Source organism: Gigantopelta aegis, chromosome 8, assembly GCF_016097555.1.
Source record: "Gigantopelta aegis isolate Gae_Host chromosome 8, Gae_host_genome, whole genome shotgun sequence".
NCBI classification, from domain to species: domain Eukaryota; kingdom Metazoa; phylum Mollusca; class Gastropoda; order Neomphalida; family Peltospiridae; genus Gigantopelta; species Gigantopelta aegis.
The window spans coordinates 70,286,817-70,304,197 of NC_054706.1; the positions used below are offsets into that span (position 1 = coordinate 70,286,817).

Genomic DNA, 17,381 nt, shown 5'->3' on the forward strand with positions numbered 1-17,381 from the left:
TTTTTAGTTCACATTGCAGACCTCGACATAAAAAAAACAATTGATGGGAGTGATGAGGAGCCAGTTAAAATATCATTGATACCATATAAATTCACATGCTATGGGGAGCTAAAAATTACTTTCCTTCATCTAGACTAAAGGGAGTGATGAGGAGCCAGTTAAAATATCATTGATACCATATAAATTCACATGCTATGGGGAGCTAAAAATTACTTTCCTTGATCTAGACTAAAGGGAGTGATGAGGAGCCACTTAAAATATTGATACCATATAAATTCACATACTATGGGGAGCTAAAAATTACTTTCCTTGATCTAGACTAAAGGGAGTGATGGGGAGCAAGAATGATAGCTCCCCCTTAAATGGTGTGGTTGGTCTAGGATCGATCCCCGTCTTTGGACCCATTGGGCTATTTCTCATTCCATCCAGTGCACCACGACTGATGTAACAAAGGCTGTGGTATGTACTATCCTGTCTGGGATGGTGCATATAAAACATTGAAAAGAGTAGGACATGAAGTGGCGACAGTGGGTTTCCTCTCAATACCTGTGTGGTCTAACGCCATATAACCATAAATAAAATGTGTTGAGTGTATCGTTAAATAAAACATTTCCTTCCTTACCCCTTAAATGAGGTTTGCATTGGTGAGACTACATTTTCACAGCACCTACAACATATTACACTATTGTAAAGTAATGGGCTGCCTCGGTACTCCTCACACGAGTGCTCTGGGAAGAATAGTAATTATTTTATGCCTGGTGGATAAGCTGCGTTTTTTCCTCTGTACATGCATAATTCAGGAGAAGATCAGGGTGGGGTTCACAAAATTCTAAAAAGGACAATTTGAGTGCCGAAGGCAAATCAGTTGAGCTCCTAAAAAGAGAAGGCATTGTTTGGGTAATCCACCCCCCCCCCCCCCCCCTCAAAAAAAAAAACAAAAAAGAAGAAAAAAGTTTGAAATAAAAATGTTCAAAGATATGTTTTTATTTAAATACATGTATTGTGGGTGGTGATTTTTTCTTTTACTTTTAAGCATTAAAAAGGGCACTTCAAATGGGAGGGGGTGTCACATCCTCTCCGGAGTGATTAAAATAATATTTTATTTTGTGGTTGATGTGTTTATCAAAAACTGTCTGCCATACCTCCCTTGTGATCAGTTGGATCAGCATTTATGATTTAGGCCAACGACAGAGGGTCTATATTTGTAAATTCCCATAATGCGTCATTCATCTACGTGTAACTGGCCTTGGTAGTGTGTGGTTGTACAATCGGCTTCACGTCGTCAAAACGCAGCTTCCTTTTAACAACCACCCCCACCCCCACATTTTCTGAATATAATTATTGTTTAAGCCTACCCATTTTACTAAAAAAAAAAAAAAAAAAAAAAAATTGGGACATTTGTTTATACTTTATTTTCATCCAGTTACGGTTCAAGTACGTTGTCCTGGCACAGTAATCTGGGCTGTCTGTTCAGGATAGTGGGTTAGTGAGATAGAGAAGTCGGTGTAGTGGTTTTACACCTTTCCATTTAGTCATTAAACTCGCTGTGGGTGGAACCCAGTACCTACCTGTAACCAGCCTTTTCCACTACACCACCGAGGCCGGTGTCGGAGAGACAAGACAGGAGTTTAAATAATATGTAGCGACCTTCAAATATTCACTAACTCCAGAATAAAAGGAAACCTAATTAATGGTTGGGCGGGGCGTAGCCCAGTGGTAAAGCGCTCGCTCGCCGTTGGTGCCCATTGGGCTATTTCTCGTTCCAGCCAGTGCACCACGACTGGTACATCACAGACCGTGGTATGTGCTATCTTGTGGGATGGTAAATATAAAAGATCCCTTGCTGCTAATCGAAAAAGAGTAGCCCATAAAGTGGCGACAGCGGGTTTCCTCTATCAATATCTGTGTGGTCCTTAACCATATGGCTGACGCCATATAACCGTACATAAAATATGTTGAGTGCGTCGTTAAATATTTTTTTAACTTTTTTTTAATTAATGATCAGAACCAGCAGAGTTTTGTTCTTACTCTTTTTAAACAAAATTTTAAATCACGGTACTTTTGTATTATATAATTATTTGCAGTGGAGTGTGTTACTCGTATTTTAATTGCATATATTGTTTTATTTTAACCATTAGAAGAATTAAACCGTACTTGATTACGGTATTAATCACTAGGATTTACGTCCCTTGTAATCGTTTTCAACACGTGGGGGCGCTTTATTTGAGAGTCATAGCGACATATCAACAAAAGTCCGTTTCGTTTGTATGGCATTGCCAAGCAACACATGTCGGTTATTACACTACTCTCGGTCCTGTAGGTTAAGTCTGAAGTTTTAATTTTTGAAGCAGAAAACAACCTCAAGAATGGCGACTGCAGTGTTGGCGAGCCGGGAACTTCCCCCTGAACCAACCGAACATTGTTTAAAAGAGACCGAGAGAAAGGAAGGGACGGAGATGGTTTACTCTGGATCTGTAGGTAACGATATAGGAATCTCCACGGAAGGTTTTAGATCATCAAAATACAACCCTTCTGAATGGCACGAGGCCAACTATGCCAAGTACTACCAATCTTTTGTTGACAGAGATGCTGCCGAAAAAATCCGCCACGAAGGCAAAAGAACGTCAAACGAAGTAGAGGCCACAACAAACAAGACCCAAGCAGAAGTGACCAAAAAGTTAAACGAACGTTGCCATGATATTGGTTTCTGGAAATTTGAACTGGAAAGGGAAATCAGTGATATTATTTCAGAGACTGATTTGCTGTTAGTTTTAAAAAAGAGACTAGAGAATGGACTGCGAGCAACAGAAGTACCACTGCACATTTCAACAGATAACTTGAACTGCCGACAGAGGAGACAGGGAGTTGATTTGGTACAGGATGACGTAGAACTGTCACTGTTGAAGGTAGTTTCATTTTCATACAGCTTTTTCTGTTAACAAACATTACGTTAGACAACAGTTATACAATAATGAAAAATAACAATTTACTGCTGCATACAACTGGCCAATTAGTTCATGATGATACATTTTTGTATGTGTTATTTATTATTTAACATTTATTTCAGGCCTCGCAGTAAATATTATTATTATTATTTTTAAAAATTTAATAATAGACCAAGACATTTACTTTGATGAAGTACTGTCCATTTTGAGTTCAGTAACATTATGTCAGTAGTTTAATTTCCAATATGTGAAATATGCTGGTTGTTAGTTATAGTCGGGGTACAAAACTTTCCAGTACTGATGTGCACAAATTCAAGCTACCTATGTAAATTATTTATTAATTTTATATTTTGCAGGAGGTTGAAATCATAAATAATGTCCAAGACCTTTTGAAGAAATCAATAGCTCAGGCAGAACAACAGATCAGGTAATACATTGGTAAATTGTGCAGCTGAGCATTTTCAGCGTTAATCATAATTAATATTCTCTCTCTCAATCTTTAAAACACTACTTTAAAAGAAACTTTTATCACATTTGATACCTAACTGCTATTGGGGTGCTGTTCCATTTGTTTCCTTTAACATACAAACCTCCCAAATCACTTAGAATTGATGCGGGGAAGACTCCAACTCGGCGGTAAAGCATTTGCCTGAAGCGTAATAGGTAGGATCAATGGATCTGGGTGTTTTCCTATCCCAAATAATGCCCCACGACTGGAAAATCAAAGGCTGTGGTTTGTACTGTCCTGCTTCTAATGAAGTGCATTTGAAAGATCCTTTTCTGCTTTATGAGTAGAAGGCAGTGGGTTTATTCTCTTCTTTTTAAAAAAAAAATTTCCAGCTAGTGTTCCATGACTGGTATATCAAAGGCTGTGGTATGTACTACCATGTCTGTGGGTAGGTGCATATAAAAGATCCCTTGCTGCTAATCGAAAAGAGTAGCTCATGAAGTAGTGACAGCGGATTTCCTCTCTCAATATATGTGTGGTCCTTAATCATATGTCTGATGCCATATAACCGTAAAATAAACTGTTGAGTGCGTCATTAAATAAAACATTTCCTTCTTCCTTCCTTCTCTTCTTTGTTTTAAACCAAATGCTGAATGAAATAACCATATATTAGATATCAAATATCCTATAGTTTAAAATGCACTCAAGTGTCATCCTTAGGACCGATTCAGCATAATCAATCTAGGAAGCAGGGTGGGTAGTCGCTGTCTCAAGTATATGATTTTTGTTGTATGTATTTTCAAACTAGAGTGCATACATGTGTATCTTCCGTTAAATTGCAGGTTGAACAGAGATGCTAAACAGGATTTAGAGATGGACTGGAGCGACAAGAAGGAAGCTCTGGAGATTGATCAGAAATGTGCCGCCCTGCGAAACCATCACACCAACAAGCAGTTTTATGCTGGGGCTGCAAAATTTCAGGAAATGTACGAATCTTAATTGCAGTCTGGGTTTAATGGATTGGTGACTATAGTCCTTCCCACAAGGAATACCTTTTTTATACTATGAAATTTACTACACATTATGTATTTCTGAACCGATTGTTTTCTAAATTGGACACAAAAATGTTTGTTTTTTTGTTATTTACAAAACACTTTTACTTTTCTCCTTACATCAAAACCAAACTGAAATTTTTTAGAAACTTTTTTTTTGTAGGAGGATGGGATGGACTATAGGATATTATATAAATTATAATCAAGACATTTGATGAAACATATTGTATATACTATTACTATCTACCTGATAAAGAAACAAAATGGAATTAATATATTACACTGAGAATCCAGAAATGCAAGAACATTAAAGTTAAGTGATTTAACCTTAAGAGAGCTTCTTCAGTAGACCTTTTGGATATTTTCCCATTCCAGTTAGTGTTTCACTACATATACGGTCACATAATAAGCTCTTTATGCAATCATGCATGTAGACGACCTTTCTAATATAGTAGTGGTGAGAAGCATTTTTCCTTGTGGTATTACTTTAGATAATAAAAATGTGGTTTCTGTGTTTCTCACCCAACCACTGCTGATAAACAGTGCCTTCAAATGTTCCACCCCATCTGCAAATATTATGTTAAAAATAACTTTAAATATTAATTATGACTCATTTATTTATTTATTACAGTGTATGTGAATTTACATAATTAAACCTTTTTTGTTTAACCTCACATTTATTACATCTACCTAGGGGTGTGAGGCGATCTATTTAAATCACTAAATAAATTGTATTTCATTAACATATCGGTGACTCTTTTAATTTTGTTATCATTAAATTACACTCCGACACCATATATCCATAAATAAAATGTGTTGAGTGCATCATTAAATAAAACATTTCATTTTGATTAAATTACACATGAATTCTTTTTTTCAGTCAGTCTACCCCCGAATCCTGGGCTCAGTTCACTCACGACAACATTGTCCGAGCAGAGCACGAACGCATGGCCTCAATGCAGCTTCGCACGATGTTGGACAACATTCTGGAAGATACGTCCCGCGACATGCGTGAACAGTGTGACACTGTTGACGTCAACTTCCAGAACCGTGTTGCAGAAATGGAGGATGCTAAGACCAAACTTGAGGAGAACTTAAACAAGGTAATACTGGAATACAACACATCTCGGGGCAGAACGTAGCCCAGTGGTAAAGCGCTCGCTTGATGCGCGGTCGGGTTTGGGATCGACTGTCATCGGTGGTCCCATTGGGCTATTTCTTGTTCCAGCCAGTGCACCACAACTGATATATCAAAGGCCATGGTATGTGCTGTCATGTCAGTAGGATGTTACAAAAATTATCCATTGCTACTGATGGAAAAAGTCTGTATGTCAAAATTATCAAATGTTTGACATCCATTAGCCGATGGTTAATAATCAATAAAATCCATTATTACATTATTTAAAAACTGATGATATTTCTCGTTCTAGTCAGTGTACCATGACTGGTATATCAAAGGCCAAGGTTTTTGCTATTCTGTCTGTGGGATGGTGCTACTAATGGAAAACTAGCAGGTTTTGTCTGTAAGACTATATGTAAAAATTACCAAATGTTTGACATCCTATAACCGATGATTAATATGTCAATGTGCTCTAGTGGTGTCATTAAACAAAACAAACGTTTTTAAAAACTGATGAAAAACATGTGCATATATATGCAATGCCTGCAGCCTACATCATAGTGGATGGCTTGATGCGCTAACTAAATGTTTGCTTCGATGTCAAGTTTTGGTGTATATTATATTATTAGCCATTTTCATTCATTAATGAAGAAAATTATTGGCACATCAAATACACAATACCATTATGATCCAATATTTTGTATGGATGTGATTTAAGGCACACATGCGGAAATAAATTTAAAAAATAAGTTGTAAAATAACGATACATTAAATTACAAGGTTTTAACACATACAAAAACATAATCATGTGGTATCTTTGATGGATAACAATGAAATAAGTAAATATTCAGCATACTGGTGTACACCTTTTTTTTGTGCATTAGGTTGAATGATTTGATATGGTTATGTTTTTTTTTTAATTGTTTTTTTTTTTAACCCTTTATTCTGTTAATGGAAACTGAAGAAAAGTTGAGCCATTCTTTGCTCACACATCCACCCACTCACCAATTCACTCACTCGCTCAATCCATCCATCACTTTAAGTGTTTTTAGTGCTGTGAACACCTGTTTACAAACATTGTTTGTTTTTGTTTAACAACATCACTAGAGCACACTGATTAATTAAGCATCGGCCATTGGATGTCAAACATTTGATAATTCTGACGGTCATCAGAGGAAACCCGCTACATATTTTCTAATGCAGCAAAGGATATTTTATATGCACTTTCCCACAGATAAGAAACCACATACCACAGGCTTTTGACCAGTTGTGGTGCATTGGTTGGAACGAGAGAAACCCAATCAGTTGAATGGATCAACCAAGGTCGTTCAATCCTGCGACACAAGCACCTCAAGCGAGCACTCAACCGACAGAGCTAAATCCCGCTCCCTTACTGACAGTGATACCCAATAGCTGGGGTGTTGTTAAACATTCATTCATTCATCCATTCATTCATTCATTCATTCATTCATTCATCCATTCATCTATTGACTGTGTTTCAGGTGGTTGATGAGATCACGAGCCAGGAAAAGAACATCAGCATGTTGAAGCAGGCGATCCGAGACAAGGAGGACCCGCTCAAGGTTGCTCAGACCCGTCTACACAACCGCTCATACCGACCCGGCGTCGACCTCTGCAGAGATCCCGCCCAATACGAGTTAGTACAAATTGACCGACAACAGCTCTTTCTTTTTTATTTTTATGATTACAGTTTTAGCTCTGGGTTAGCAAACAAATTTGCCTTATTATCTATTAAACTTCAAAAATTATTAAAACAGATCCATGAAACAATAAATTATATTGTTATTAACAGTTTCCATATAATGGATGCAAAACATTTCTATGAACTGTACAAGATTGGGTTAGGAGCTATAGTATGGAAGTGAATTACACTATACATTGTTTTATTGGAAAGATGTAGCGATTTTCAACATTAAAACCCAGTATCAACATAAACAAAAAAAATCTCAATTTATTTATTGGGGTGTTCCGAAAATTGGAAATTAATTAGGTTCTGGAGGTGATAATATATTGCCTTGGAAAATGTTGTGTAATAATTCCTACAAACTAGATGATCGAATATGAAATCTGCTGGTTTGGGTTTCTTTCATGCAATATACAAATAAAACCAATATTAAATATGCATTAAAGATAAATTAGTGCAGTTCGCACCCCCTGTCATGATGAAATCAAAAATAAATTCATAGTTCTAAGAATTAAATATCATTCCTAATATATTTTAAAGTTGATGTCAACTAATTATTAGGAGATAACTATATAGAGTTTTTAGATTTGTGGGTGTTATTGTCTATTTGATCGTGGAAAATAGAATGTAATTAACCAATCACAATACAGAACACACTCGCCATTAGTTTACAATGTGTTATAACCAATGATGTAGTTCCATTCATACTTATTTATATTATTCATACAGTGACTTTGATTTTGACCTAAATTCAATACTTAAAAACCCCAAAACAAACTATTTTTATTTCCAGCCTGGTTGCTGAAGTTAATGAGATATGTCAGTCGATCGATGCCCTTCATGCCCAACTGAACCAAGCGGAAAACTCACTCAAGGATCTCCAGGACAATCGGATGTCGCTCGAGAAAGAAATATCCACCAAGAAGAACAGCATCTTCATCGATCGCGATAAGTGCATGACCAAACGCACACGCTATCCCACAGCGCTTCGTCTTCAAGGATTCCAATAGGTTTTTGTACTTATCTTTGTTGTTATGGGAACTCCAGTGTCTATCCAGAGTTAACTTGTGTTAAAATGAACATTTTATTTTGCCAATTTTTCTTGAGGTATTCAAGCAACAATAATTTTTTAAAACAAAAATTCCAATCATGTTTTTTTCATCGGGCCAACCGTAAAATTAAATATTGTGTTTCCATATGTTTTGTTTTTAATTTTGCTTTACTGTTATTTTTAAAACCCCAAGCTAACCCAGTAATAAAATGGCAAGTAAACCCATTTTTATTTTTAGAAGGATGGTAGACTGATTTTCAACTGGATTTTGAATTACAATGAAATGTTGCCAAGACTAGACAGATTGTGGGAAGACGGTATTGTCTGTTATTCACAAGATTTCACTGCAATAAACATTTTCACTGACATTTAAAAAAAAAAAAAAAAAAAATATTGCTTCCACTGACTTTGTTTGGACTGTGATCATCAGAATGCCTACGGTATTATTAATCAATTTGGTTTGCTTTGTAATTGTTTTGTCCAGTATATTACTCTGCTCAATATTGCTAGATGCTCATATATAATATTATGTTATAGATATTGCGGGTTGTCAGGTTTGTCATTGTTGTTCTCATAATAAAACCCAACAATTGTGTTTTGTGCATTGTTTGTTATGGTAATGTTGTTTTTAGTGGACTTATTTTAACAGTCACATTGTCACTATACAGAGTTATTACATTGTATATACACCAAACCTTGCCTTGAGGAAATAAATGAAAAAATATCAGTATTAAAGTAATAGTAGATTAAAATCTCACGCATAAATATCCAAGTGTTAATTGTAATTATGTACAAAAACCAATAAATCTGTATACCAAATGTTTTTGTTGTTTTTTATTTCATTTTTAAACTGCTTTATGTGAAGCCACTGGACACAAAATAGCATGGTATGGCTTTGCATTTGTGGTTTTTCTATACATTGTAGTTTTCCCTAGTTTGTTTTAGAATGGGGCAGCACCATGCCTCAACAGTCTAGTGCCATCTTGCCTTGAACAAGCTTTTAAAAAATAATTAAAATTGCCTTTATAAACCACTAAAAAAATGTGTTATTAATTGACAACATATGCCTTTTATATATTTGCCATTCAAGCACATGAATTACATTTACTTTTATTTCAATAAATCTTTTAGTCTTTAAAAAGTGCCCAGAAATGCAATACTCATTTGGACCATATAATGCAAGGGTTTCCTTTTTGTTCTGTTTACTGTAAATACTTTTAAAACTATCTATATATCTTTTGGTCTCATCATTTTAAAACTGATTTGCAATAAACTGTTGTGGATGAGGAAAGAAAAACAAACCAAAAAAAAGACCATTATACGAGTACATATATATGAATAGCCCATTTAATAATCCATGCTGAAATTCATTTTGAATCAAATCCATTCTACTCTAAAATAACTTTCATTCATTAAAAAAAAAAAAGCTTAAATTTTATCAAAAGCTAAAATATTACACCCTCAATTATTCCTCATGTAGAAAATATTAAATGTATGTAAACCCTAGCCATGTGCTATAAAACTTACATCTAGATTCAATTCTTTAAAATCATCAGAGGCTTTAACATCAAACCAACATATGAATTGTTGTCGTTTTATAAGATCAATCCTAATGTCAAACTGATCTGGTGAGATTTGTAAAATGTCTTGGTTTGAAATATGTACAAGATTAGTTCCTACCAAACCAGCCAAATGTTACATTTATGTAATAACTTTAGATGAACTGAAAATTGTCCAAAAAGCAAGAGGCACGACACCTTTATTGGGGGATAGTGTGTGTGTGTGGCATTAACTGAACAGAGAATAATGCTCATGCGATTCTCTATCACAGAATTACATTCGTATCTTCTGAATAACCGATTAAGTTTGTTTTGTTAACGACACCACTAGAACACATTGATTTAGTAATCATCGGCTATTGGATGTCAAACATTTGCTAAGTTTGACAATCTTACTGAGGAAACCCGCAACATTTTTATACGCCTGTCTATGATGGGTCGTATTATGTATGGCGTTGTCTGTCCGTTTGTTAACTTTTTCTTGTCTGGACCATATCCTGCATACAGAACCACCAAACCTCACATGTAGGAACAACTTGGGATGGCTGTGTGTCGCATACCATTATTAGGTCACTGTGACCTACTTTTCAGTCTACTGCACGTAACAGTAAATCCTTGTCTCGACCATATCTTGCATATAGATGCATACAGGATCATTAAACATCACATGTAGGAACAACTTGGGATGACGGTGTGTCGCGTACTATTACTAGGTCACTGTGACCTACTTTTCATGGTCTACTGCACATAACTGTAAATTCTTGTCCAGATATCTTGTATACCATGCTTACAGGACCATCAAACGTCACATATAGGAACAACTTGGGATAATGGTGTGTCACATACAAGTACTAGGTCACTGTGATATAAATAAATCGAATAATTTATTTATATTCTGAACATCATAGAACATTTTTACTTGGGTCTTTAAAAAAGTCAGGACTTCATTAATCAGACAGCACCTTCTCCAATGGATACAGCATCATCAGAAGTTGGTCCAAATCAAACTGTTCATCCATCCCATTGCAAAAATTTCACATAATTAGAATTGAATCATACCCGTAAGATATTCATTAATATCTATGGTTTTCCATCAAACTCCTGACGGGTGTATCACGTACCTCACCAGTACTCTTGTTCCATTAGTAGCATGGGATCTTTCATATGCACCATCCCACAGACAGGATAGCACAACACGACCTTTGATATACCAGTCGTGGTGCACTGGCTTCAACAATAACAGATTAACTTCCAGAGTAGTTCCATGATAATATAAAAATAAATTAAATATAGATTTGCACTTTTTAACATATTTACTGGATAATTACCCATTTACCACGTTTTATTAACAGTTAAAATAAATTTCAATAAAAATACTCTTTTACTACAAGTTTATTTGTTGAAATGAAATTTATTGTCTGCTAAGCTGTGCTGTGCAGATCAGGGTGTCAAGTCTATTTATTGTACATAAGATTACCTATCTTTATAAGCACAAACATACACACCTAATACAATCCCATTCTCAACCATGTGCATGAATCATCCAACAGTAGGTGGGTTTCATATTCACATAGTGCCAAGCTTGTGCTTAGCCTTATGGTCAGTAAAGTAAACATACAGTATATTAGTATGTATATGATTCTGAAGTGGCTTTGATTATTGAAAATAGGAAGAGTACTAAACACGCAACTCCATACATTTTCTCTTATTGCACTGGCGTATCGTGCACAATATAACACTATTAGGTCTTTATGTTCTTCATTACAATAAACTTGTGCAATTAATTTGCTTAAAGAAAACATACACCTTTAGAATAGCATCAAAGTGAACATAAAAATTGTATAAAACTATTAATTGGAGAATAAAATGCACATTGCCTCAAAAAATCCATCAGAGCACATCTGTAAATAGGTGTTTCCTTTTTTGATCAATTTATTTACCCAATAGACGGTATCTTTTTTGTGCTGCAGTGTTGTTAAACATTCTTCATTGTGGTTATGGCTTTTGGCGAGTATGTTGGTGGGTTTGCATTATCTATGCAACAAAATGTCTTCACTACTTTGGTAATAAACACCTCTGCCAACTTCACATGGGCAATAAAGAAATAATTTCACATAATCTTATACAAAAACTGAAACAATATTTTAGTTCATAAAAATATTACTTTATTCAAAATGACAAGTAAATAATTAACAATTACAGGCATTCATATACAAAAATTAAACGCACACAAGCACTTTTACCATTCAAAAATCTCAACACAATATAAAATGTACTTATTTAACATTCAGCCATTTCAATGCACCATGGGAAGAAAGGACGATAATTCATTTTTAACTGTCGACTACTGCTTTCTATTTGATTATTTCAGTAAGAAATCAGTGCAATTTAACAGTTTAAAAGTGATTTAAAAAAATGAAGAGTAATATTTATTAGTATCATTTAACAGCCAACAAAAACATTTTTATTTCAAAATAATTATTTTTATGCCTAATTTTAGGTCAGATCTCAAGTATTGAGATGTAAACAAGTTTTACTTTGAATGCAACCAAACCCTTAACATGATGACATGCATCAAATACCCTTATGCAAAAGGTTAGACACTTGAATTGTTTGGTCTTTATCATTCTAGACTAGGTTTATCAAACAATCACAACAAAATGATATTGTTTATCATTCAAATTAGTTTCTATATATTTCCGTCTTATTTGATTTAACTGTACCATCAACCTCACATTGTGAAAATTATTAATGAATTAATCTAAGATTAAAAAGTACATGATGGACAACGCTATTAGAAAGATAAACTTCCAATGACCTAAAACTATATAGCATGATATCAGTTACAAAAAAAAAAAAAAAAAAAAAAATGAATGCGATGTAATGTCATGTTTGAGTTAAACAATGTTAACTTTTAAAATGTTTCTTGTGCCATCAGACCATATTAAATAACCACAGGTTCATCAGCAAAAGCCATTCTCTTCAGCTATCAATAACAATTAAAATACATCACAAAATCTGGCTTGCACCATCGAAAACATCTAGGATTTCCAAACAAATATGCAAACAATGAATGAGAGCTGCACTATTTTATGAATGAACATTTATAACAGGCTTCAGTGATAACTGGGCTTCAGTGTAACATTCTTCACCTAGTTCTAACAGGCTTCGGTGTCACATTCTTCACCTAGTTCCAACAGAGTTCAGTGCAACATTCTTCACCTAGTTTCAACTGCACTCCATTCAGTCAGTAAATGTCCATACAGTTTCACTTCAATGATGTTCCACACGGGTCAAATCACTGTTTTTTTGTTTCAGAACCTCCTCATAGTGTTACTCTGAATAAAGCGCGTATCCTGCTGCCGCCCCATGCTGCCCATCATCATCATATTGCTGCCCTGTGGCTGCGTCGGGGCGATGTACATGTTTTGTCCCATGCCACCCATCATCGTTCCACCCATGGTGTAGCCACCACCACCACCACCACGGTCGTGCTGCGATGTCATGTTGGTGACCCATCGGTCGGCTCCCTGGTTCCTCATGGGCTGATGATCCATCTGGCTATGACCCCAACTGTTGTCCATCTTCCCTCTATCATTAGTCCCCACTCCCCAAGAACTACCCTGAGATCGGCCAGCATCTGAAAAAGAGAGAGAAGAGCACAAATCAGACTGATATTTAAAGTTTATTTTGTTTAACGATACCACTAGTGCACATTGATTTATTAATCATCGGCTATTGTAGTAAAAAATATTTGTTTAACAACACCACTAGAGCACATCAATTTATGAATCATCGGCTATTGGAAGTCAAACATTCGGTAATTGCAACATGTAGTCTTAGAGAGGAAACCTGTTACATTTTCCCATCAGTAGCCAGGGATCTCAGGGGTGCACAAATGTTGGCAACCAGTAGCTGAAGTCTGGTTGCCCAACATCATCTCTTGGTTGCCCACATATTTCATAAAAGTTTTAACAATATAATTTTGAACTGTCATTAAAATGAAATAGAAATTTAAATTAAAATGTTTTTATTATTATCATTACTTATCAGTTTACTTTTATTCCTTTTTAAACATTATTTATCTACAGCTCATCTTCGCTTGGGCTGTCAGTCATAATACTTTGATGAACTGGATGCTTGTTGGTGTACTTTGTGGCCTTTCACATGTCTTGTGCCCTTTGCCAATAGCCACCATTCTGAAATGTATCTGCATTGAACTCGTAAATTGGAGGGCCGTCACAAGCTATTTTCATTAAGTTAACTCTAAAATTATGTAATACTCGTTTCAATAGCTGCATCATCCATTCCCAAAGATTGTGACATACTTTAGCCAACATTATTCAGCACACATTTTTAACGACTGCTTAACCTCTGTGTAGGAGATTGAACAATTAAACACAAGTAATATTACAAGATATTGTTTTTAAAAGGATACATAATTCTTAACACCATTCAATAACACGTACAATTCCAACACCGCAGGAATTGCTTAATTGTTGAACGGCTCCTTAGAGTGAGAAAGTGCTGGAATACTCTGTAAAACAGTGTACATGTGAAGATCACGAATAGGTGGCATAATCCGCATTTTCAGTGATACCAAACATTTTGTTTCATGTCAAATCGACCCTACTTAGTACAACTAGTCTGTCCCTGTGCAGATTATTTCGCCACCAAATACATATTTTATATTGACGATATTACTAAACCATTTAACAAAAATACAATTTAATTCATGAAAATACAAAGAACTTAAAACATGAAAAACATTTTACAAAATGCAGAACTTGTTTTGAAATAAAGTTAATAATGACAATATTTAAGAAATATTTCATTATTAATTAAACTAAAGCTTAAAGATGGTGTCTAAAAATTCACACTCGGTAAGCACAAGTCGTCAGTATTGGGATGCATCAACAAGGTTTTTAACCTTTAGACTACTGGATTAACTTTTAACAAAAACCACGTTGAGTGGGTACACTTTTATAATTTTTACTCACATATTCACTTAAATGTTTTATAAATACATGAAATAAAGTTCATACATGAATTGGTAAGTATTATTTTCGTGTCTTTTTTTGTAATTTTTATTATTTTAGATCGGCTAATGGTGATTAAAATTAGGCAAAAAATAGAAAAAGTTGCGTTTACTTACGAGCATTTGTGGCCAGTTTTAAAACCCAAACTACGATTCATATTGCAATATTTGGTATTTTCGTTGTTGGTAAAACGATCAAATTTATTATCAAATTAGCTGTCACAATCAGCTATCGATCCCCGAAAATGACCGTGACGTGCTGCCATTGTTGTCAAGAGAAAATACTTGCTGAAAACCACTTTTTGAACTCAAAATTTCAAGGTATTTTCAATTGAAAAAATCAAAACAAAAGCCACCATTTTGAAAAAAAATCTTTTTTCTTTAATTATATTTCTTTTTCCGGTGAGTGGTCGTGTGCAAAACGGCGGGAAATATGAATTGGGGAATGCACTGTATATAGTGTACAGTATATCGACTGACGTGACGTCGGGCGAGATATCTCGCCTGCAGTACTCAGAAGGTTATGGTGAATAGAAAATATTCTGTAGCGAGAATTAGTAGGAACCAGTTTGGGGACGAAATATCTGGCATATGGCTTTTCCAAATGCCTACTGCCAAAATCATGCATGGTGGATGCCAGCGTTAGGGTGGATATTTATATTGCCTGTCAGTGCCGATACTTTTTGAATTGCCCATGACTGCGAGTGTCGGGCAACTGTTTGACAAAGAATGGTTGCCCTCAACATATTTTGGTTGTCCCGGGCACGCGGACAACCAATTTGTGCACCCCTGGATCTTTTATATGCACCATCCCACAGATAGGATAGCACATACCATGGCCTTTGATATACCAGTCATGGTGCACTGACTGGAACGAGAAATAGCCCAGTGGGATCACCGACTGGGACTGATCCCACACCAACCGCGCACTTTACCACTGGGCTAAGTCTAGTCCCGATGGACTGATATTTAAAGTCCATCAATTAAAAAATCAAAATGCATCCTAAGCATAGACTACTCTGTTGTGGCACTGATCACTGCCATCACAATCAGTCAAATTCAGATTTAGCATTATGAATAAACTACACATTCTGCATGTGTAAAATTTAATAATTTTGCATTAGGATCGTGAGGGTGTTCAGTGTCAACACATCCAAGCCACTTTTTTTCTTGGTTGGTTGGGTGTGTGTGTGTGTGTTTGTGTGTTAGTGGTGGTGGTGGATTTGTTTTTGTTTAATGATACAAGTAGAGTACATTGATTTAATAATCATCGGTTACTGGATGTCAAACATTTGGTAATTTTTAATATATAGTCCTAGGGGAAACCTGCATAATTTTTCCATTAGTAGCAAGCGATAAAAGAACAGAATCTAACCTTGATATGCAGCATGTGACCACCTCGGACTAATACTTTAATAAGAGCAGTTTTTTGGTTACTTGTGAATGATATGGTATTAAAAGTGATTCACCAAGCAAAGCACACTTATTGGACTTACCGTCTCTTCCTACTAACACTTTGCTGCGACTCTTTAATGAGAGCAGTTGTTTTGTTACTAGTGAACAATAAGATATCAAAGAACTTACTGGACATTCCATCTCTTCCTACTAACACTTTGCTGCGACTCTTTAATGAGAGCAGTTTTTTGTTACTAGTGAACAATAAGATATCAAAGAACTTACTGGACATTCCGTCTCTTCCTACTAACACTTTGCTGCGACTCCTGTCATCTTGCATCACCATACCACCCTGACCACCTTGCCATGGGTCACGACCTCCAGACACAACCAATCGGGTGTCAGCATTTCCTAGTAACAGAAAGTAAAATTAACGTTTACTGTTGAAAAACACACATAAAAAAAAACTATCAATAAATAATAAGAAGTAAATATGTTTGAAGACAATCTAATATTTAAATGGTGTTCTTTCTAGAATAGCAAGACAAAAACTGCCAAAATTATTCTTAACTGTAAGGTATTTTCACAGGACGATGAAAGGCCATACGCAAAAGGAACAAGGAGAGAACACACCCTCCACCCCACCTCTATGAATGGGACTATTAGCAATTAGGCCGGAATTGTTTTTTTTACTTGTTTCCTATTACATGCTGGAAAAATATAGGGTAGGTAGGTAGGAAAAACATTTTTTTGGAAATAATTTTATTTATGGATATTAAATAAAGGTGTCGACTACCGGTATCCAAAATAACCTCTGCATGTATAGAAATGCATTATGCAAACCAACAATACCATTCATCACAGTGTTACCTAGAAATGAAGTAAGGCATGGTAAAGTGACGTTTTGGGGGCATATTTTATGTGTAGTTTTAAATATAAGGGCTTTTTTTTCTCCATTATACAATTTTCAAAAGGACAAAAACAGTATGGCCATTTTATTTTCTATATCTATTTCATAACTTAATTAAAAAAAGGAAATATGTAGTACTAACCACATAGGTGTGTTTA

At 35.4% G+C, this 17,381-nt stretch overlaps 2 protein-coding genes across 5 annotated transcripts in view; one reads left to right on the plus strand and one right to left on the minus strand.

Moving 5' to 3' along the window:
* Positions 1–2,246: 2,246 nt before the first annotated feature.
* LOC121378945 (tektin-4-like) lies at positions 2,247–9,140 on the plus strand. Its single transcript, XM_041507338.1, has 7 exons — positions 2,247–2,906; positions 3,302–3,372; positions 4,236–4,379; positions 5,326–5,548; positions 7,068–7,222; positions 8,064–8,280; positions 8,560–9,140. The coding sequence occupies exons 1-6, from the start codon at positions 2,367–2,369 to the stop codon at positions 8,278–8,280; spliced, it is 1,350 nt and encodes a 449-aa protein (XP_041363272.1). The 5' UTR covers positions 2,247–2,366; the 3' UTR covers positions 8,560–9,140.
* Positions 9,141–12,022: 2,882 nt separating this feature from the next.
* LOC121378296 (scaffold attachment factor B2-like) overlaps positions 12,023–17,381 on the minus strand; it is a 32,954-nt gene continuing 27,595 nt past the window's right edge. For all 4 annotated transcript variants that reach the window (XM_041506401.1, XM_041506400.1, XM_041506399.1 and 1 more), the window contains 2 exons: positions 16,599–16,724; positions 12,023–13,520 (listed from right to left, as the gene is read on the minus strand). In XM_041506401.1, coding sequence (XP_041362335.1) covers positions 13,195–13,520; positions 16,599–16,724 — 452 coding nt within the window. In that variant the 3' untranslated portion in view covers positions 12,023–13,194. The remainder of the gene's footprint in view (positions 13,521–16,598; positions 16,725–17,381) is intronic.